Source organism: Epinephelus lanceolatus, chromosome 18, assembly GCF_041903045.1.
Source record: "Epinephelus lanceolatus isolate andai-2023 chromosome 18, ASM4190304v1, whole genome shotgun sequence".
NCBI lineage: Eukaryota > Metazoa > Chordata > Actinopteri > Perciformes > Serranidae > Epinephelus > Epinephelus lanceolatus.
This window is the reverse complement of record NC_135751.1, coordinates 7,224,589-7,247,768: the sequence shown is the minus strand read 5'-3', so window position 1 is coordinate 7,247,768 and position 23,180 is coordinate 7,224,589. Positions and strand designations below refer to the sequence as shown.

Below are 23,180 nucleotides of genomic sequence, written 5' to 3'. Positions count from 1 at the left end.
TTCTGTCAGGACTCATCTGGGATGAGATCTTTTGATATTTCAAAAGCCGAAATATTTATAACCCATGGCCGTAATATTGTATTGTGAAATTCAGTGGGGTTATAAGGTGGGAGCTAGAATTACCACCTCGCTGCTGTATGCCTCCATGAACAGGTCAAGTTGATCTGTGATAGCCTGACATCATTACTACGTCAGGTCTGCGATTTTCAGGAGTTCCTCATCTAGTGTTAGTGTGGCCTCACCACAATATTTGGCTTACAGCTGACTCACCTGGTCGTATTCAGAGGAGGAGACGAGAAAGAGGATGGAAGTGACTGAGTCAAAGCATTCGAACCAGCGCCGCCTCTCAGAGCGCTGACCGCCCACATCCACCATCTTGAAGGGCACGTTCTTAATCTCAAAGTTGTACTCATGGATGCCCTTAGTGGGTTTTCTGGCCAAGAGAATGTCCTGTTGGCTGGGGAGGTAGCCCTGCAAGTAGATTATTAGACTAATCATTATTATTTTCTTAATTTCTGCAGTTTTCATCCAGGATCTATGTCAACTGACTATTGAATAACAGGGTGTTTAAGCCACACACACACACACACACACACGCACACACAAGACAACCAGGAAAAGAAATAGAGACCATGAGATAAAAACAGTGCACACACATCTTATGCAGGCACTTTGGGGACATCCCTGTTAAACACTGCATTCCTAAAATACCAGAGTGCATAAACAAATGTGGGGCTTCAGGAGGGTGTGTGAGACTGTGTGTGTGTGTGGGGATGGGCAGGACTTGGTTGTTCTCCATAGGGATAACAAGGCTTAGCCCATCAAGCCAAGACAAATAAAACAAGTGCATCTTTAACTATTAGGGACCAAATGTGATGTAACATTTCCAATCATGTGTGTGTGTGTGTGTGTGTGTGTGTGTGTGTGTGCATGGGTGGGTGGGCGCATTCAACTGTGCTCTGGATACACCAGATCCAAATTCATTCAACATTCCAGAGGTGATTACTCATTGCTGACACAGACCATGCTGGCGTGTGCGTGCTCACACACTAAAACAATCACAAATAACGGATATGGTTTAAAGGTCTGGGGAAAACAACCACAAATAAATACACAGATCTCTGATGACAAGTTCATCAGAATAGTGTAGGTGAGTAGGTGTTAGCACATAGCAATTTTAACAGCCTGGGCAGTTGCTCTTAAAGGCTACGGTCACTCAACTTCAACACAGTGTGGTACATAATATTTATAACAAGAGGGACTCCGAGTTTATCTTATCAGGGAGCTTTCACACCTGTAGTCACATTCCTTTGTTTAGGCCAAAGAGAAAATGACCCATTGTTGCTTGGGTGGTAAATTTCATGCAGACTTATTATAAATGAACCAAACAGGAGTGCGGGGTGGTCAAGTTTCCCTTTCTTTTAAAAAATCATATATTTACCTCCCTCATTTTTATAGTTTGAGGTCACCTGAACAGCTGGGTAACAAGTGACAGTGGAGTTTTACCCAAAGTTGGAAAAATTTTCAACTCTCAGCCACCACAAAAAAACAGCAACCGTGCAGCACTCTGCACAGAATAGACACTCAGCTCCTGGTCATGCTGCTGGCATTTGTGTAACATCCCCTACAGATGGCCTGTCAAAAGCACATCATGCAATACTACAACAATAGCACCAGCCTCACTAGCGTTTGATAACAAGTTAGCTGTATAATGTTCATAGACAACCTTAGATGATTAGCAAGCCAGTACAGGATGACCATTAGTGAATTTTAAAGATGTCATCACATGTATCACGTCACATATATGGCGTGAGGTCCAGAGTTTGCATACTGTAATATTTCCCCAGAAACAGTATGCATTTCCCATACTACTGAATACTAAATGGTCCACAGCCTTTTTATTTTAAAGTGATAACTGCAATAATGAATACATGAATGAATTCAAAAAGCACCTTACTGTGTGTTCAAGAATAACATGTGGCGGCGGCAGAGTGCTCGAAGCTCCACTGTGTTATTTACGTTATGCTAGCGTCGGAGCTGTGAGCAGCCTCTCTCTCCATTTGCACAAGGGAAAGCCAAGACGCTGAGCAGGCTGGGTGTGCAGTTTCTGAAGTGAAACAAGACTAAGTATTGAGTTATTTTCTTCACCACAGAGTTGATTTAATGTGTTTAATGTTGCAGTGTGTTGGTCAGCCGGTCTTGTTTGTTTACGTTACAGTTTATTGCTGCTCCGTTTCGATAACATTCATCTCTGGGTGATGGCGTGGAAAGTATTTACAATATACTTCATGTTCACCTCACAAATGTAATGACTTAAAATTAAATTAAAACATTTTTCCAACCGCTGCCTTTTGTGAAGATGAATTACAATTTAACTCTAGCGTGGCCTCACTGTAGACTGTCCAGGTGCTCCACTGCCCTCACAGTTGAGTTCCACCTCTTTTGTTCCATCAACATCACGTTATTACCAAACATTTAGACAATCAATTATTGACATTTATGAATCGATACCAAATCGTCCACGTCTGCATTGTGATGCATCTAAGAATCGATTATTTCCCCCACCCTTAGCCATAATATGATCCTAGTAAATTTAGACAACATTAACTTTCCAGTAACTCACTTGCAAATACCTTACCTGTTAAAATATATGCCATGGAATATATTAAGTTTGAAACAACCAGCAATTCCTGAACAACTATGTTACCAACACAAGGTTGCTAAATTGTAAAGGTATCACTTTCTGTATGTGGATTTTTATTTACATTTTTATACAAACATTGAGAAAGTGATATGTATATAAATCACAGCGGGTATACACTATTACAACCCAGTGTGGAGACATGACCAAGGACAGGAAGACAACACTTTCACTTCTCTATTCAGCAAACTATCAGAATGCTCTCACACCCACGTGCTCCATCAATCACTCTGCCTGCTCGGTAGCTGCAACTGGTGGAGCCTATGCAGTGTGGGTGGGACTTACCGACTGTCCGAGCTTTTCCAAATTGTCCAGGAAATACTTGACTGACTCACCCTGAGACAGAGAGAGAAAACAAACTTACTATGGCTGCTCTGTGTAGAGCTGTGATACAATATATAATGTACACGCAGCTGAAAAACAGCCTGTAATCATCAGGTGAGAATGTAAATTAGATAAGTAAATAAAGCTTTATTTATATATGACTTTATTGAAACACACAGTCACAGAGTGTCACACACACACACACACACACAAGAAAAGTTAATTTACAACATAAAACACACCACAATGAGAGATGAGACCAAACTAAAAAAAAAAACAACTAATTATAAGACAGGAATAAAGATCTACATTACTATTAGGACAACAGCATCTGCCACCACGTATTGATTTCCTATTTTTGGAGCTGGGCTGTTTGTGACTGCTTTAAGAATATATATATATATATATATATATATATATATATATACAGTACAGGCCAAAAGTTTGGACACACCTTCTCATTCAATGCATTTTCTTTATTTTCATGACTATTTACATTGTAGATTCTCACTGAAGGCATCAAAACTATGAATGAACACATGTGGAGTTATGTACTTAACAAAAAAAGGTGAAATAACTGAAAACATGTTTTATATTCTAGTTTCTTCAAAATAGCCACCCTTTGCTCTGATTACTGCTTTGCACACTCTTGGCATTCTCTCCATGAGCTTCAAGAGGTAGTCACCTGAAATGGTTTCCACTTCACAGGTGTGCCTTATCAGGGTTAATTAGTGGAATTTCTTGCTTTATCAATGGGGTTGGGACCATCAGTTGTGTTGTGCAGAAGTCAGGTTAATACACAGCCGACAGCCCTATTGGACAACTGTTAAAATTCATATTATGGCAAGAACCAATCAGCTAACTAAAGAAAAACCAGTGGCCATCATTACTTTAAGAAATGAAGGTCAGTCAGTCCGGAAAATTGCAAAAACTTTAAATGTGTCCCCAAGTGGAGTCGCAAAAACCATCAAGCGCTACAACCAAACTGGCACACATGAGGACCGACCCAGGAAAGGAAGACCAAGAGTCACCTCTGCTTCTGAGGATAAGTTCATCCGAGTCACCAGCCTCAGAAATGGCAAGTTGACAGCAGCTCAGATCAGAGACGGGATGAATGCCACACAGAGTTCTAGCAGCAGACCCATCTCTAGAACAACTGTTAAGAGGAGACTGCGCGAATCAGGCCTTCATGGTCAAATAGCTGCTAGGAAACCACTGCTAAGGAGAGGCAACAAGCAGAAGAGATTTGTTTGGGCCAAGAAACACAAGGAATGGACATCAGACCAGTGGAAATCTGTGCTTTGGTCTGATGAGTCCAAATTTGAGATATTTGGTTCCAACCGCCGTGTCTTTGTGAGACGCAGAAAAGGTGAACGGATGGATTCCACATGCCTGGTTCCCACTGTGAAGCATGGAGGAGGAGGTGTGATGGTGTGGGGGTGTTTTGCTGGTGACACTGTTGGGGATTTATTCAAAATTGAAGGCACACTGAACCAGCATGGCTACCACAGCATCCTGCAGCGACATGCCATCCCATCCGGTTTGCGTTTAGTTGGACGATCACTTATTTTTCAACAGGACAATGACCCCAAACACACCTCCAGGCTGTGTAAGGGCTATTTGACCAAGAAGGAGAGTGATGGAGTGCTGCGGCAGATGACCTGGCCTCCACAGTCACCGGACCTGAACCCAGTCGAGATGGTTTGGGGTGAGCTGGACCGCAGAGTGAAGGCAAAGGGGCCAACAAGTGCTAAACACCTCTGGGAACTCCTTCAAGACTGTTGGAAAACCATTTGAGGTGACTACCTCTTGAAGCTCATGGAGAGAATGCCAAGAGTGTGCAAAGCAGTAATCAGAGCAAAGGGTGGCTATTTTGAAGAAACTAGAATATAAAACATGTTTTCAGTTATTTCACCTTTTTTTGTTAAGTACATAACTCCACATGTGTTCATTCATAGTTTTGATGCCTTCAGTGAGAATCTACAATGTAAATAGTCATGAAAATAAAGAAAACGCATTGAATGAGAAGGTGTGTCCAAACTTTTGGCCTGTACTGTATACTTTCGGTTATACGGAGCACACACTGTTGGAGCCTAGAGTGTACTCTGAGCACAGGTGGAGCAGCAGAACACCAGGCGCAGTGAGAGTGAAACTTAACCATTCACTGAGCTTGGACTTAAGGTTCGGACACACCAAACCGACGTCAAAGAACTAGCGGCGATGGCACGTACGTTCTGCGCCTGCATGAGAGAGCGCGGAGTGAGAGAGTGGTACATCCTGTCAGCCGAGGGGTTTCCTATCTGTGCAGCCGCGCACCACAGCCACTCCATGGACTATTACATCCAGACGGTCCCGGTGTTTCCTCCGCAGGCTCCACTTCACTCAGCTACCCGACAAACCCGCTGCTTCTTCCCACTTTAACCTGAATAACAAACCAGGGCTCGGTGCTCCGGTTGGATCCAAACGGAGAGCCGGGGCTAGCTCAGAGACCAGCGGAGGCTAACTGGCTGTGCTTCCCTCCGGTCATGCTGCGGCTAACGCTCCGCAAGCCGCTCCCAGCTAGCTCCAGTTTGTGATTCAGGTTAAAGTGGGAAGAAGCAGCGGGTCTGTCAGGCAGCTGAGTGAAGTAGAGCCTGAGGAGGAAGCACCAGTTAGCCCCGGTTTCACTACAGGCAGATTCACTCGCTACAGGGGCGAGGAAATAAAACAGCCAATCAAAGTGATCTCTCTCACCGACGAGCTCCGCCGCCGATTCAACATGCTCAATCGGCCGAAAAGCCGCCGACACAGAAGTGCCAACGGTGTGGGATACACTGCAAAAACTAGGCCGACAGACGCTCACCGACGGCCCTACTTTGGTCAACGGCTGACCGTCGGCTTGGTGTGTCAGGACCTTTAAAGTTTGCATTCACTCGCCTCTGCAGCTGCTGCTCTTCTCATTCATTGATCTGATCAGCTCTGACTGGATCAACTGATCAATTATCCGTCCTGCGAGGGTTGGGCCAGTGTAAAAATTTTCAAACCGGTTTGTTATTCAGCCAAACACCTGGACCAGGATACCGAATTTTACCAGGAGTTGGTGCTCTCGAGTGGAATATGATGGCACTGTGTCCCAACAGCAAAGAAGCAGCAGACTATCACGTCACATTATGTAACATCAGATCTCCCGGTCCAAACTGACTCCATTAAATATGCACTCTGTTACTAAACGTAAACAAACTACTTAAATATCAGCTGTTTGCTCGAGATCAGACTAGAGACATAACCACTTAAAAGCAAACTTGCTCAGCAAACTTTCAGTTTTTAATAAGGATAGACCAATACATCGGCCAGCCGATATATCGGGCCGATATTTGAGTTTTTTACTTGTATCGGCATTGGCCGATACGCGCGTGGGTTCGCGGATTTATTTTTCCCTGGCATGATTTACAGACAGGCATCCATGGGCAGCTCTGTGTTGCCGGAAGACCCTGCAGCGCACATGCAGCGAATCCTACTGTGTACAGTAGTTGTTGTTTTATTTATGCTTCAGCTTAAATATTTGTTTATTTCATAAAGACATTACTGGAAGATTTAAGAGCACTGAACTCTTTTTTATTTGAATGTATAATAATAATAATAATAATAATATTCTACCTGTTCTACCTCAACTTTCCATCTTGTTTTAGTATTTTTTACTGTTCAATAAATGTTTCTTATTTTAAACTTGAGACCTGTAATATTTGTTATCATTGTGTCATTTTTTTTTTTATGTAAATTGAGGGAGCAAAAGCAGTATCTGCCCCAAATATCGGCTCAAGAAAATCAGCTGTCCATAATCGGTCATCAGCTAAGGGTGATGGAAAAAAATCGGTATCGGCATCGGCCCTAAAAAATCCATATCGGTCTATCCCTAGTTTTTAATCATCCATCCTGCCCTGAATAGACGGTCCAACTCCAAAAAAAATAAAAAATCAATATATGGTTGCAAATGCTGATATCACGGCAGGTCCCCACAAATAAATGAATGTGTGAGAAACCCCATGATACATTTTTTTTATCATAAACATGCCACTGTAATAATACCTGCAGGACAGACAAACATATAGGGTTGCAATGATATGAGATTTTCACAGTATAATAACCATCTCAGAAAACAGGGCAGTTTCACAGTATCACAGTGTTACAGAATTATTATTACTATCAGTCAGAATGACCCTAAAAGGATTCAAAACAGAAAAGTTATGTTTGGTTGAACACATGGTTTATTACTATACTTGAAACTTGAAACCATTTAATGGAAGTATGTAAAAAAGTCTCCCTTTTAAAATAACTAAAATAAAGGTGAAATTGTCAGTCCAGCTGTTTTGTTTTTGTTTTTTTTCCAATATCGTAGATAAGCAAATGTACACGGTACGTTAACCTTCAATTTTCGTATCACACTATACCTGGACACCAGTATATTGCTGCCCTAATTAGAAAGACCAGCGTAGAGTTAGCCAACTGTTCTTTCTATCTCAGCTAATCCAAACGGATGCTTGGTAAGCTAATTTCCCTGCAGAACAATTAAGGGTCATTATCCTGTGAGCAAGACACTACAAGACCATAATCTAAAACTGTGGAGAGCAGTGAGGGAGAGATAGAGGAAGGAAGGGTGTGGGGAGGCAGAGGGACAGAGAGCAGAAAGAGAAGCAGCCCTTCATTAGCTTGTCTGTGTTCATCTGTGTGCGCTCAGCAGCTGCAGCTCTGCACCATCAATTGTGAGGACGACTCTTTATCTGTTGCTGTCAATGCTTGTCTGTACACTCAAAGTCCCCCTCAACCTACTCACTGGATGTCCCACAGTCACATTTAAATAAAGGTAAACGTGAGCATCATGGATGTAAAACTATGGAACACAGGGCAAACACTGAAACAGGGGTTAAAGGGCAACTGTATATATGGGTCAGATACATGGCTAAATCAATACACAACACCAGCACCAAGTTCAATGTGACCTATTTCTCCCCTTAGGCTGATAAATTTGTACTGTGTGGAATCAAAGATTGCACCAGAAATGCTAAGGACATTAGTTACAGATCGATACATCAACCAAGTTGCATTGTCACTCACCAGCTGGAACTCTCGGCGGCGGTCGTAGGCATTCTGGATGCCCTGGTCAGCCCACAGGGCCCGGATGGACGGCAGGTAGTGCTGGAAAACTTTGGGCTCCACCATGCCATGACCATGGGCCATCACCGACCGGGTGTCAAATGCCATCATGGTGTCTCCGTGCCGCTGGTTGGACGGGTCGCCCCATGGGATGTGTAGCTTCTCCCGAGCATCCACCAACACTCGAATACCTGAAGCAGGAGGGAAACACGTCAGACTTGTATTCCAGTCAAGAAAAAGTCCATTAAAGCCTGGATTTCCTCTGAAATTAAACATATGGCACATATGTGGTTCTTGTAGAAAAAAGATTTGCACAAGAAACTTTCCACAAACCACACACAGAGATACTACTTTTAAAAGCGAATAGAAGAGACTGCGGTATTTAATGCACGTATAATTCTGTTTCTAAACTTCATATACCTCACTGACTAGTAGGGATGGGTATTGTTAAGATTTTAATGGTACTGCTACTCTGATCGATACTGCTTATCGATCCGGTATTTTAACGGTACTCTTATCGATACTTTTTGAGGAAGAAAAAAACAAATTAAGATCATAAATTGCTTTATTTTCTCAATTCTCATTATGCAACAAAATAGTTTTTTAACAAAACATTTTACTTTTTACAACTTGAAATGTAAAATACATAAAATAATAGTGTTGTCACGGTACCAAAATTGAGACCCACGGTACGATACCAGTGAAAATATCACGGTTCTGAGTAGTATCACACTACCACAGCAAAAATTAGGCAGATGTGCCTTTTGTCATTTATAAAAAGATAAATCACTTTTCTATAATACATCAATGATATTTCAATGGAATAAATTACTTACTGACTTATTCATACTTCAAAAACAGCATCAATAAGTGATTAACATAGGGGGGATCAAAATAAAATAAATAAATAAAATAAGAATCAACCAGCCACCCTCCTCCCCTGTCCCTCCATAAGTAAAGAACAGTCTCTAAAGTGCGGTGAGGTTTGTGGGCCGTTCCCTGCCACAAAGAGTAATGTGAACGGCTTGTTTCGTGTTGGCTGCTAGCATAGCGTTACAAACCTGGACTGGACGTAAATGAACTAGCTGTGCTAGGGCAGTCAAACCCTGTACCTCTGAATATGATGCACTTTCACAAGATGTTTTGACAAATTACTTGCATTGCCGCCACGCACTGTGTCTGCATCACCTCTTGTAATGTAAAGCCACACTTTTGACCGTTTGGCTCTCTCCGCCATTGTTATCTATCTAAAGGTAGGCTACGAGCTTGAGTTGGTGTGTGCGCTGTCTTGTGTGTGTGTGTGTCACTGGAACAACAGCCCCGTCCCCTTCTCTCCACTCACACACAGCAGGCAGCCAGGGTGATCGACACAGATCTCTCATCTTCAGGGAGAATAGCGAAAATTATGATACAATGACGGATAATTGACGAAGTTGGTGAGATAAATGTGCGAGATAACGTTTATCTTGTAAAAAAAAAAAAAAAAGAAAAAACAACAACAACAACAAAAAAACCACGACTGCTCAAGTACCAATAGCAGAACCGTTAAGGTCAGAGCTTATCAATACTGCGGTCTTGGAGAATGTAGCCCCGGGGCTCATTCAATACTGGAGTTCGGTACCCATCCCTACTGATTAGCTGATCTGTGCTACCTGAACATAACATTTGAGAGCTATGTAGCCAACTGGATGACTATGCTGCTTGACAAATTACTTGAGGTAGTTCTTCCTTTAATGCAAACAATGAGACATTAAAGCTTCCCACAAATTAATTTTTTGTGGCAGACCAACATGATATCAGCATTTTACACCACATAATTATTTTCTATTTTTTTTAGCTTGACCGTTCAGTAGGAGCACTGTTTATATACATATATATATATATGTATGTTGTTCGGTTATTCAGAGCACCACACTCTCACAGCACAGAGCTTACTGTGGACACGGACAAAGCTGACAAATCCCAGTAGCAGTGACATTGAAACTTGACTGTGTAGTCATTTTTATAGAAATAGCATGCTCCAATTCTTAGAACAATAGTGCTTTCATTTCAGTGTTGTCCATCGTCTTTCCAACCTACTCCAGATGAAACCAACTGCATTTTCATGGAAACCACACACCCAGTGGTCCAGCACTGGGTCTAAAAGTTTGCTCTCACTCCCCTCTGCAGCAACTGCTCCTGTGATCCATCGATCTAATCTGATAAGCTCTGAATGATTTGACCACTCAAACTCAACAAACTGCTGCTGAGGAAGTTCCACCTGTGATATGTTCACGGACCCCCAAAAAAAACCTCCCATTTCAGAGAGGTGACACAGAATGATCACAAAGGAACACACACACACACACACACACACACCAGAATGTTTTCTGATCTGCTGAACACAATAATCTCCAACAATGTTGTTGCCTGTGCTAAAAAACCTTTCAACCTCTCTAGTACCACTGTTATGTGCATACAGCCCCGCTTTCCCCATCTGTTAAATATCTTTCAAACCCCACATCCAACACACAGAGCACTGACCACTACCACTAACCAAATTCCTGGAGTAAACCCTAAATATAACACTAGGGTATATGATGTCATTACTTGAACTGAATCTAGTCTTACACTCCAGACCTGACACGAGTACTGAGGGAAACCTTAATTAGGTTACACGATATATCGTTTCAGCACTGACACTGCAAAGTGCGCATGTGCAATAGTCGCACTGCAGGACATGCAATGTCAAAGCAAGGCAAACAAACTCAATCATGTCATGTCACTTTTTTTGCTGCCTGATAGAAAAGGAAAACTTGCACTGGTATCATTTTCCATGACTAACATTACTGGCCAAGCCTTCCCCTTTAGGGCAGGTTACGTGTGTATGTGACATAGTCTGGCAGCATTTGTTACGGGAAGTGAGACTGTCCTGTGTATGTAAAAAAGTCCAATAACCGAGCCACCAAGAGCTGCAGACATAGTGAGGTGCATGCTTTTCTGAAGCTACAGTAATCAGCAGAAGGTGTCTAGATGAGCTCACATTACAATACAACTGTAAAAAGGTCTTGTTTTGTTCACTGCACAGAAGAAATAATTCATCTGTTCATTGCAGCATGATCACAATGTCTCCCGACCATTCTTCATCGCAGATTTGCCAGACTGTAAAAGCTAGTTATCAGCTGCAAATCAAGATTAAGCTGACTGAGTTAGCTAAAAGGCCCAGACAGGCGACGAAGGCCTCACGTCACTCGTGTCTCAGCCATTAAGCTGCACTTGAACACACCACTAGGACTACAACCAGTGGCCAACTGGCTTATACAGTGTGCCTGCATGTGCAAAATTAACTCTCTATACCAGCAGGCGGCGGTAGTCTGTATTCATTATTCAAAAACGGAAACCACAAGACCGACAGGATAGATTCAAGACGCTAGTTAGCCTGTTACCACATTTACATTTACGCTTTGTGTGTGTGTGTGTGTGTGTGTGTGTGTGTGTGTTTGTGTGACATCGACATCACGGACAGGCCGGAGCATAGGTCAACAGTAGACAGCACTATGAGACAGCTGCACAGAGAAAGGAAAAAGTTAAGTTTTTTTATGTTTCTATCTCTTACTTACTCAGTCTTACCTTTCAAACTCTGTGCAGACTTATTTGTAACGATGTTTGAGCTCTGCTTGGGGGAAGACGGACGGTTTTGTGAAGGTGCGATATTACATCTCGCCAGTTAAGGGGCTAAAATTAGCACATTCACCCAGGTGTTGTGTTCCCATCAATGCCAATTGGAGCCGGAGGCAATAAATATCCGTGCCTACTGCTGAATATTTTGACCCGGGTGTGAATGCCGATTAAAACCATTCCCATTCCAAGCATGGGTTTTTTGTGCAGTGGTAAAGGGGCTCAAGAGAAGTCTGTCTGCTGAACAACCAAAGCATGCCCCGTAAGTAGTTGACCACAACCTGAAATTTGTAAGCAACATGCATCACATGTTAGATCACTAACTGTATCTGGAATTGATAGGAGGAGTATTATATGATTACAACGGTGTCATGGTGTATTCAACAACCTAATTCCCACCTCCTACCCCTAAGGAAAAAAAGGAAAGGCACTCCCCTACAAAATCACAACAATAACTGCAAATGAAAATTCCTGTATTTTTTCATATTGCAATATATGTTGCAGAAAAAAAATACTGCAATGGCAACTTTTTCCAATATCGTGCAGCTCTAAAGTGAATACTTTGTTTTTACAAAGACAAAGCTGTTCAGTTATAAATTTCCTCTTTAAAAACATTGCAGCCACAAATTTGATCCAATGAAATACCGGTAAGCACCAAGAAAAAGTTTACTTTGGTTGAGCTCACGTTTGTGATTCAGGCAGTCCAGCGATCAGAGATGGGCAGTGTGCTGAGGCGGTGAGTTTACATTACTGCTCTGTGAACTCTGCTTCACCCCTTCAAACAAGCCTGCTCTGACAATGCTCCATGTTCCTTGGCTGTTTGCAGCACGTGGGTTAATCCAGCTGTCTGCAGGGTGTGTGTGTGTGTGTGTGTGTGTGTGTAAAATGACAGCTCAGGGATGAGTGTTTTGAGTTTACATATCTTTGGTTCTTGTGTTGAGAGATGTAGTTTTCATACCCAAGAACAGGGGTGTTTGATTTGGACATATAACAACACATGAACACAGTTGAACTTGTATGTATTTCACAGTTGGGGACAGACACAACAGGATGTCAGACTTAATACATTACTGACAATTTACTCTGACATCCAACAATCAGTACGTTTAGATGATACTTGAAAAAAACGAATTATTGCCTTAATCCAACTATAACTGGACAACTGAAGTGCATGTAAACGCGTTACTCCGACTAATATCAGAGTTCTCCAACTCCAATTAAGACACCCAGATAATGCGATTGGAATTCAATTTTCTCCAGCATGTATACGCCTTAATCGGAGTTAAACTAGACAATGCATGTGCGCATGCTCCACACCCCCCGCGCTGGCGTATGACCCCGGAACAGACAAGACATGCTATTGTTGTAGCTCTCCAACAGCATACGGCGTTCTTGTCTGCCTCTCGAAATCAACATGACCACGAGGGATAGCGTGCACCTTATCTGCAATCAGTAACGTGTACATTACGGACGAGATGAACAAAGCTGTACGATTATCCATCTTGCTGTTGCTCAAAAATGCCGGTCTGCCGCCTGACTCCAGTTGTTTATTATTAAGTGACATAATAGGTCAACCGGAAAGGGGGTCGTATTAACCTGCTGAAACGACGCATATCGTCGTATATAATAATTATAATAATAATAATTATTATAATTAATAATATAATTAATAATATATTATATATATATATATTATAATTAATAATATATAATAATTATATATTATAATTATATAATAATTATTTTTATGTATTTTACATTTCGTATATAATATAATCATATAATTCGATTTTCTCAGTTGCATGTAAACTGGGACAAGGACAGAAGTCCGATTTGACGCCAAAATCGAATTTTGAGCATAGCTCGATTAAGCTGTGCATGTAAACATACTGAATGTCAACTATATCCTGTCATGAGAGTATTATCATAGGGTTTAAACAGTGAGGAACAAGGGACAAAGAACAGTGCCACCGCCACTGACTTCATTTATTACTCTACTTATTTTGCTGCTGATCTTGACCAGGACTGCCTGCATAGGAGAGGCTGCATCTCAATGGGACATTTGTGGTTAAATAAAGGACAAATCAATTAAAGATTTTTTTGATTACCTAAAGTTATTTTCAGTGTATTTGCAGGCTTATGGTATAAAATACATTTAGATACTCATTTTCCTCCAGTTATAAAACGCTTTAAACTCTGCACAGCAGGGCTGCACAATTAAACAAATAGAGTGTGCCAGTAAACCCAGAACTCCGTTAGCGCTTTTAGCACTTACGGTTCTCTTGTCTAAAAGTCAATACGTTTTTTGAATGGGATTTTGTTAAAATGCCTCAAATAAGGTCTGTGGTTAACAAAAGCTTAAGCAAGTTTCAGGTTTTGTTCTACGACATAAAACACGTCAGTAAATACCCTACTTGTGAATTTTGAAGCTTTTACGTGTCGTAAAAAAGGCGGTTGCTAACAAGTTGCTCAATACGACTACAAACCCCGTCGGGGACATTAAACGTCATCACCCCCAAATAGGCGAGACTGCTGGCAGTCCGCCATTACAGCTTCTTATTTAGATTAAACGGTCCGATTTCCCCATTATACAATGTTTTTAAAATAAAGCGGCCGAAATCAGTTGAAAGCTTAGTGGCGATGACGTCAAGAGTCATGCGACGGTGGAGTAGTCACGTAGTCCGTTAAAGCCTAACGTTAGCTTTTTACTTCTGGCGATCGCATTTAAGCTTCAAATGCGGTATGAAAGGTGTTCATATGTGAAGATTATCTCGCTGAACAAAACCTCTAAGTATCATAAACTTGTGTTAGCCACAGAGCTTATTTTCTGACATAATCCAAAACGCAATGCAAAAATCACATTCACTTTCTCTTCCAGGAACCAGCCCGATGCTAAACTTCCGGGTTTTGATGTCAGCCCTGGCACACTCTATAATAATCAGAGCCATGATTTTGGCTTCCCCTAATTAAATTAACATGATTGACAGTGATACCGATGTTTAAAATGCATCCTCCTCTTGGAGGAAAACTCTGCTACATATCAGATCAAGCACTTCCTAAACTAAAAGTAGCTTCCATTTTGGGGAAGCTGTAAAAAACTTTACTAAAGTTGCAACTGCAAATGAGCAAAACAAAAATGATCCATTCATCAACCATCATCATCTGTTGTTTGTATTTTGGATTTAGGAGAGAACAAATCATATGTAAAAGGTGTATGAAGCTTGTGTCTGCACCATAAAGCAACACAACTAACTTGATAAACTACCTGTAAAAACACCACAATCTGCAGTATGATGAATACACAGTGGCCAAGAATAATAATAATGCTATCGTTACCTTACTGATTCACCATCCTTGTCCAGCATCTACTCAGACAGCTATAACAGTGACACTGTACCGTATCCATCCAGCTTTCAAAGACTGAAATAATTAAAGCAATTGCTTTCCATTTAGTCAAAGGTTCATGTCCAATAAACACAGTTTTCATTTTGTCTTAGTTAACCAATATTTTGGGTTAGGGCTGGGCGATATGGCATAAAAATAATATTGTGATTTTTTTGGCTATATTGCAGTACACAATATATATTGCAATATTTTGAAATCCCCTCTTAAGTCCTGTAGACTGCTAAAATACAAAATTATTAAATGAACTAGCCTACAGTTACAATAAAGTTAGACAAAGTAGCTCCTGTTATAATAAATCTAAATAAAGTACCGTTGTAATGAAGGTAAATAAAGTACTGTCATCCATCCATCCATCCATTTTCATCTGCTCATACGGGGCCGAGTCGCAGGGGCAGCAGGCCAAGCAAAGCACCCCAGACATCTCTCTCCCCAGCAACACTTTCCAGCTCTTCCTAGGGGACCCTAAGGCGTTCCCAGGCCAGACGAGATATGTAATCCCTTCAGCGTGTTCTGGGTCTGCCCTGGGGCCTCCCACCAGTGGGACGTGCCCGGAACACCTCCAGCGGGAGGTGCCCAGGAGGCATCCTGATTAGGGCTGGACGATTATGGCAAAAATAATAATCACGATTATTTTGATTGATATTGAAATCATGATTAATAAACACGATTATAAGTTGGTCATGTTGCCTTGGGGGGCAGACACCACAGGGTGACAAACTTTGCAAACAATTTCTTTTTGCTCGACGCCCATCAACTTGAAGCCCAGAAGTTTCCAGATGACTGAAGTTGTCCTACCATCCTGCCATGTTCTCAAATCGCTCACTCCACATATTATTGATCCACACACGTCACACGCTTGCTGCTGCTGCATGTAACACTGGTGCATTCACGGTGCTTTTCCAGCACAGGAACTTACATACATGCCGCACCGTGCGGCGCATTAATCATTTTTCTTCGATTATAATGTTTTTATGATCGTGAGAAGCCAAAATCGAAATCATGATTAAAATTCGATTAATCTGCTGCTCCTTTCGACGCGAAGGAGCAGCAGCTGTACGCCGAGCTCCCTCCGGATGTGCGAGCTCCTTATTTTATCTCTTAGGCTGAGCCCAGCCACCCCACGGAGGAAACTTATTTCCACCGCTTGTATCCGCAATCTCATTCTTTCGGTCACTACCCAGAGTTCATGACCATAGGTGAGAGTTGGGACGTAGATGGACCAGTAAATTGAAAGCTTTGCTTTCCGGCTCAGCTCCCTCTTCACTACGATGGACCAGAGCAGCGCCCACATCACTACAGAAGCCACACCGACATGCTGATCCATCTCACGCTCCATTCTACCCTCACTCGTGAACAAGACCCCAAGATACTTGAACTCCCTTGCTTGAGGCAGTAACTCTCCCCCAACCCAGAGAGGGCAAACGACCGGTTTCCGACAGAGAACCATGGCCTCAGACTTGGAGGTGCTGACTCTCATCCCAGCTGATTCACACTCGGCTGCAAAACGCTCCAGTGCATGCTGGAGGTCATGGTGTGATGGAGCCAACAGAACCACATCATCTGCGAAAAGCAAGGATGCAATTCTGAGGTCCCCAAACCGGACCCCTTTCTCCCCCCAGCTGCGCCTCGAGATCCTGTCCATTAAGATCACAAACAGGATTGGTGACAAGGGACAACCTTGGCAGAGGCCAACACCCACCGAGAACGTGGTCAACTTCACACCGAGTATGCAGACACAGCTCTCACTTTGGTCATACAGGGACCAAATGGCTCGTAGCAACGAGCCCGGAACCCCATACTCCCGCAGTACCCCCCACAAGACCCCCCGAGGGACGCGGTCGTAAGCATTCTCCAGGTCCACAAAGCACATATAGACTGGATAGGCAAACTCCCACGCCCCCTCCAGCAGCCTTGCAAGGGTAAAGAGCTGGTCTATTGTTCCACGGCCAGGACGAAATCCGCATTGCTCCTCCTGAATCTGAGGTTCGACAATCGGTCGGAGCCTCCTTTCCAGCATCCTAGAGTAAACTTTACCCGAGAGGCTGAGCAGTGTGATACCCCGATAGTTGGAGCACACCCTCCAGTCCCCTTTTTTGAAGATGGGGACCACCACCCCGGTCTGCCACTCTGCAGGTACCGCACCCGACCTCCACGCGACACTGAACAGGCTCTGCCTCGTTCTCAGTGGACGTGATGGCCGGGTTCAGGAGGTTCTCAAAGTGCTCCTTCCACCACCCGACAATGTCCCCAGTTTGGGTCAGCAGTTCTCCCTCTCTGCTGAGCACAGCCTGAGACAAGCCCTGCTTTCCCCTCTTGAGTCGGTTAACGGTCTGCCAGAACTTCCTATAGATGTAGGTAGGCAGACAGACAGACATTCCCATTCCTTATGATAACCACAGAGAGAGAGCACAAGAGCAGTGCAAGGAAGCCAATCACTACAATGGCACAGCTCAACAGTACAAAAAAGGTTTTATCCATTTTTAAACAGAAAAAAAAATCATTTACAGCACCCCACCCGCACAACTCTGCTGTTGATTAACACCAAAGCTCCAGAGCCAAAATATGGTATTTGGGACAGCCCTACAATTCTTAGATACATTCTGCCTCAATACCCAAAGGTATGACAATAGTGCTTTTTAAAACCATCTTTAAAAGGGCAGGGCATCAGATATTGGTGATTGTCTCTCATCATTATTGTCAACTGTCACAAATTTACAAGACAGTTACAAGACAACTAAGAGTTAAAACTGCAGATGACTCCACACAAGATTTTTTTTTATTTCATTTGCCTGTAACAATTCTGTACTTAGAACAGAATTACATGTGAAACAGAGAACTGTACTAATGATACAAGGTTTCTTTTCCATACTTATGGTGGTGGATGATCCCATCGCAGCATCACAAATGAGGGGGGTTCATTTAATGACAGCATGTACCTTTTTTAACTCAGCTGCAACACAAAAAAAACACGTGTCACAAGTGTGTCAATAGTGCGTCACAGACAAGCTCTGCTGCTTCCTCTGCCTGTTACCAAAACTCCCCTCAACTGATTTAACTTTTATCCTGAAATGACACTGACACTAACAGTTTCCTTTTCAGTGTAACCACGTCAAGCGTCTGTCACTTCCCCCTGACTGAAGCTGAGCAAGCCTTTCCAGCCCTCCACTTCCCTGTTTGCACTCATTCAAGGGGAGTTTACGCCTAACTGCCCCCCACAACCCCAATGACATCATGGAAGCACAAAGAGAAGCTCCCTTCTCTGGTAAGTCATTGGCCTACTGTCGATCACCTCAACCTGCGCAGAGCCAATCACCTTTGATTTGCTCTGATTGAACCAATCCCCTCTGATGGTTCAGAGGTACTGTTGCAGCAGGTGGCAGCCCATCACCTTCACTTTACAAATAACTCTATCCTATGAATGTGAATTTGCATGTGTTTGATTGCCAATCACAGTGTGTTACCAAGTGACGTCACATTGCACTGTGGCAAAAGTTTTTTTGCCACATGACCCTGCAATGCTCTGCCAGAACCTCTGCATCAACTTGCATGCTATTTTTGCAATGCATTTCTATTTTTATGTCTTCGTCATCATGGATCATGCATGAAATCAGGCTATTATTGACGTATGGTTCATGCATGACGGTGATTCATCACTTATTCACTCAACACAATGGAGATGAATGTAATGTTTGTTTGTAGTGTACAAAGCATTGAAGATATGAATTTTGAAAATCCAATAGCCAGGGTCCAAAATTAACGCCCACCGAGCACCAAATACAGGTACATGTTCCTTTTGGCGAGTAAACATAGGAAGGCTATGAGCCACATCATCAGATAAATGATTGTACCAAAGAAGTCTGCTGCCTGTATCTAAGTTTGACACACACATTCACACACAAAAACACTTGCATACACGCACACTACCAGATGTGTTTTCACATACACCTTAACAGAAACTGATAATGTCAAGCAGTTGTCGTTGGTGCCACTGTTTACTGTACGGGACATTAACTACTTCACTAAACTATCTCCACTATCACTTGGCTGGTAAAAAATAAGTTTGGCCAGTGGATTTTTTTTATCTGACCTTACCAGTCTCCTTAGCCAGTGGTTCAAAAAGTCAGTTTCAGACACTGCCAACAACTACTTATGTTTCCAAAAGCAATGCCCTTATTATCCGCAGACCTCACTGTGAACAGCATTAAAGCAACATTATGCAACCTTTTGTTTTACCTCATAATCATTTTGATGGCACACTGACTTGTAATAGGGAGAATGGCCCCTCTTTCAGTCCCACTCCTCTCTCCCAATGCCTGCTCTTGCACTATGTCACTTTTGCAAGCGGGTAGGATCTCCTGGGAGAAGCGGGTAACAATTTACAGCACTATGGCACACATAACCAGCTAGCTATGAGAACAAGCTAGCTCAGTATTCTCAGCATGAACATCTTGGCAGAGGCAAAGAACTGTGCATGTAGAGCTGACAGTTAAGTGTTTAAATGTTCTTTATTTTTCTAATGAAAAGAGTTTACCAAAGTTGCCAATGGGCAATATGTTACCTCAGTCCCTTTTTATAAAGCGCAGACCTCACCTGCATGCTGTGGGGGTACACGCCCATAAACAGGGTTTCCCACACATTCATTTATTTATGGGGGCCCACCACAATTAAAACATTTGCCACCACAAATAAATTTTCTATTTTTGGAGCTGGACCATATATTAGGAGCGCTATTAGGTTATTTCTAGTTCCACCCTGTCAGGGCGCACTCTGGGCAGAGACGGAGCAGCAGAACGTCAGGCGCAATGATAGTGAAATTTAACCATTCATTCTGCTGGGTCTACAAATTTGCATAATTGACATCAGTGATTATGGAAATACAGCTATTTGCAAAACGTATGTCGGAACGTGGCATTGTAGTAAGCTGCACTGGGCTTCACCCGATCAAAGCATGGAATCCACTGGAGAACAAGCTGCTGCTAAAATGAAATCTCACAGTACAACTGTACAACTGCTATGCACTGACACTTGAAGCAACAGCATCCTGGAGCGCTTTTTCAAGGTAGCAGCAAGACAGCCCCAACCTGTTTACTTGTTGTCCCCACCCAAGCACGACATTTCTAACACTGCACGCATGCAAGCAACAGCTGTCCAGCAAGGTAGCGGTCATGTACTGCTCATACAGGCAGTGTGGTTGGGGCTTATTAACACGTAGAACGTGTTTCTGTTAAAAAACACTTAATCTTTCTGCACCACTGCTAACGCTACACCACGCATCATCTAACATTGTTATTCAGTCGTTTCATGTTGTCTGTTTACTTCAACAGCCATACACGAGTGAGAAAATGGCTTAAACCAGTGTTACAGTCTATAAAATGTTTAAGTTATTTTTCTTGCTCCACACTGATGCAAAAATACATTTGCCGGTAATTGTCTAAACTGAATATTACTCCAGTGATGAAGTAAATCCATGTCATAACCATTTTAAGGTTTAGGTGACCTTCAGTAAAATACAGATTTTTTTCCAGTTCAGGGAAAGGATTACTATAACACAGAGTGATGTAGTAATAAGGCTGATTTTAAAGTAAGCTGCTATCATTTTTTAAGAAGATGATTGAATAGAATTATTTAAATATCAATTAGACAAGTTTTTGATATTCATTTGGGGTAAATGAATTGTTATGTAAGTAATACAAAAATATAATCATTAGGAAAATCACTAAATTAGTCGTTAGATTAATCGACTAACAAAAAAAAACATTAAATTAATCAAGACAAAAATAATCGTTAGGCGCAACCCTACTCACTTTGGTCATAAGTTGTCACAAAACTAAAATTTCTAGCTTTAATACAATGCCTTAAAAAGTTGCAAAGTTTGATACCATGTTCTATACTGGGGGAAAAACTAAGAATTGACATTGGAGGCATACAAGTACATTTTTATGGCTATAAACTGACAAGCTTTTACTTGGTTACTATCAGAGAACAGCAAAGTAACCCTTAACAATAAGAGAGAGCAGAAAGCACATACTGAGTGTTTAAACCTTTCACACCTTCAGATGGTGTCATCAATAATGAGTCAAAACATTCTGTACAAGCTACACAATCAAATTCAAAAATCTCCAGATTTCCCTAGCAGAGGAAATTCATTTGTAGATCACAACTGTTATGAGACACCCTACTTTAAGTCATCTGATATATCATGTAGGTTTATGTGGATATTTTATGGTTATTTTGACTCAATTTATGGCAGCTGCTCAAGTGTCTGTATGGGGTTTTTCTCCACAATCCATCCATCCATCCATCCATTATCTGTAATCACTTATCCTATTCAAGGGTGGAACAGGGGCTGGAGCCAATCACAGCTGACATTGGGCAAAGGCAGTATACACCCTGGACAGGCAGTTACACTATCACAGGGCTCCCTCCACAATGATGCAGGTTAATACCAAAAATCAGTTGACACATACAGTACAGGCCAAAAGTTTGGACACGCCTTCTCATTCAATGTGTTTTCTTTATTTTCATGACTATTTACATTGTAGATTCTCACTGAAGGCATCAAAACTATGAATGAACACATGTGGAGTTATGTACTTAACAAAAAAAGGTGAAATAACTGAAAACATGTTTTATATTCTAGTTTCTTCAAAATAGCCACCCTTTGCTCTGATTACTGCTTTGCACACTCTTGGCATTCTCTCCATGAGCTTCAAGAGGTAGTCACCTGAAATGGTTTTCCAACAGTCTTGAAGGAGTTCCCAGAGGTGTTTAGCACTTGTTGGCCCCTTTGCCTTCACTCTGCGGTCCAGCTCACCCCAAACCATCTCGATTGGGTTCAGGTCCGGTGACTGTGGAGGCCAGGTCATCTGCTGCAGCACTCCATCACTCTCCTTCTTGGTCAAATAGCCCTTACACAGCCTGGAGGTGTGTTTGGGGGTCACTGTCCTGTTGAAAAATAAATGATCGTCCAACTAAACGCAAACCGGATGGGATGGCATGTCGCTGCAGGATGCTGTGGTAGCCATGCTGGTTCAGTGTGCCTTCAATTTTGAATAAATCCCCAACAGTGTCACCAGCAAAACACCCCCACACCATCACACCTCCTCCTCCATGCTTCACAGTGGGAACCAGGCATGTGGAATCCATCCGTTCACCTTTTCTGCATCTCACAAAGACACGGCGGTTGGAACCAAAGATCTCAAATTTGGACTCATCAGACTAAAGCACAGATTTCCACTGGTCTAATGTCCATTCCTTGTGTTTCTTGGCCCAAACAAATCTCTTCTGCTTGTTGCCTCTCCTTAGCAGTGGTTTCCTAGCAGCTATTTGACCATGAAGGCCTGATTGGCGCAGTCTCCTCTTAACAGTTGTTCTAGAGATGGGTCTGCTGCTAGAACTCTGTGTGGCATTCATCTGGTCTCTGATCTGAGCTGCTGTTAACTTGCGATTTCTGAGGCTGGTGACTCGGATGAACTTATCCTCAGAAGCAGAGGTGACTCTTGGTCTTCCTTTCCTGGGTCGGTCCTCATGTGTGCCAGTTTGGTTGTAGCGCTTGATGGTTTTTGCGACTCCACTTGGGGACACATTTAAAGTTTTTGCAATTTTCCGGACTGACTGACCTTCATTTCTTAAAGTAATGATGGCCACTCGTTTTTCTTTAGTTAGCTGATTGGTTCTTGCCATAATAACACCTGTGAAGTGGAAACCATTTCAGGTGACTACCTCTTGAAGCTCATGGAGAGAATGCCAAGAGTGTGCAAAGCAGTAATCAGAGCAAAGGGTGGCTATTTTGAAGAAACTAGAATATAAAACATGTTTTCAGTTATTTCACCTTTTTTTGTTAAGTACATAACTCCACATGTGTTCATTCATAGTTTTGATGCCTTCAGTGAGAATCTACAATGTAAATAGTCATGAAAATAAAGAAAACGCATTGAATGAGAAGGTGTGTCCAAACTTTTGG

General features: G+C 42.3%; 1 protein-coding gene across 1 annotated transcript in view; it reads right to left on the bottom strand.

Moving 5' to 3' along the window:
* Nucleotides 1–23,180, bottom strand: part of gna13b (guanine nucleotide binding protein (G protein), alpha 13b) — a 32,980-nt gene that overhangs the window by 8,017 nt on the left and 1,783 nt on the right. Inside the window, exons 2-4 of the mRNA XM_033644584.2 lie at nucleotides 8,117–8,346; nucleotides 2,987–3,037; nucleotides 271–471 (exon numbers count right to left, since the gene is read on the bottom strand). Coding sequence (XP_033500475.1) covers nucleotides 271–471; nucleotides 2,987–3,037; nucleotides 8,117–8,346 — 482 coding nt within the window. The remainder of the gene's footprint in view (nucleotides 1–270; nucleotides 472–2,986; nucleotides 3,038–8,116; nucleotides 8,347–23,180) is intronic.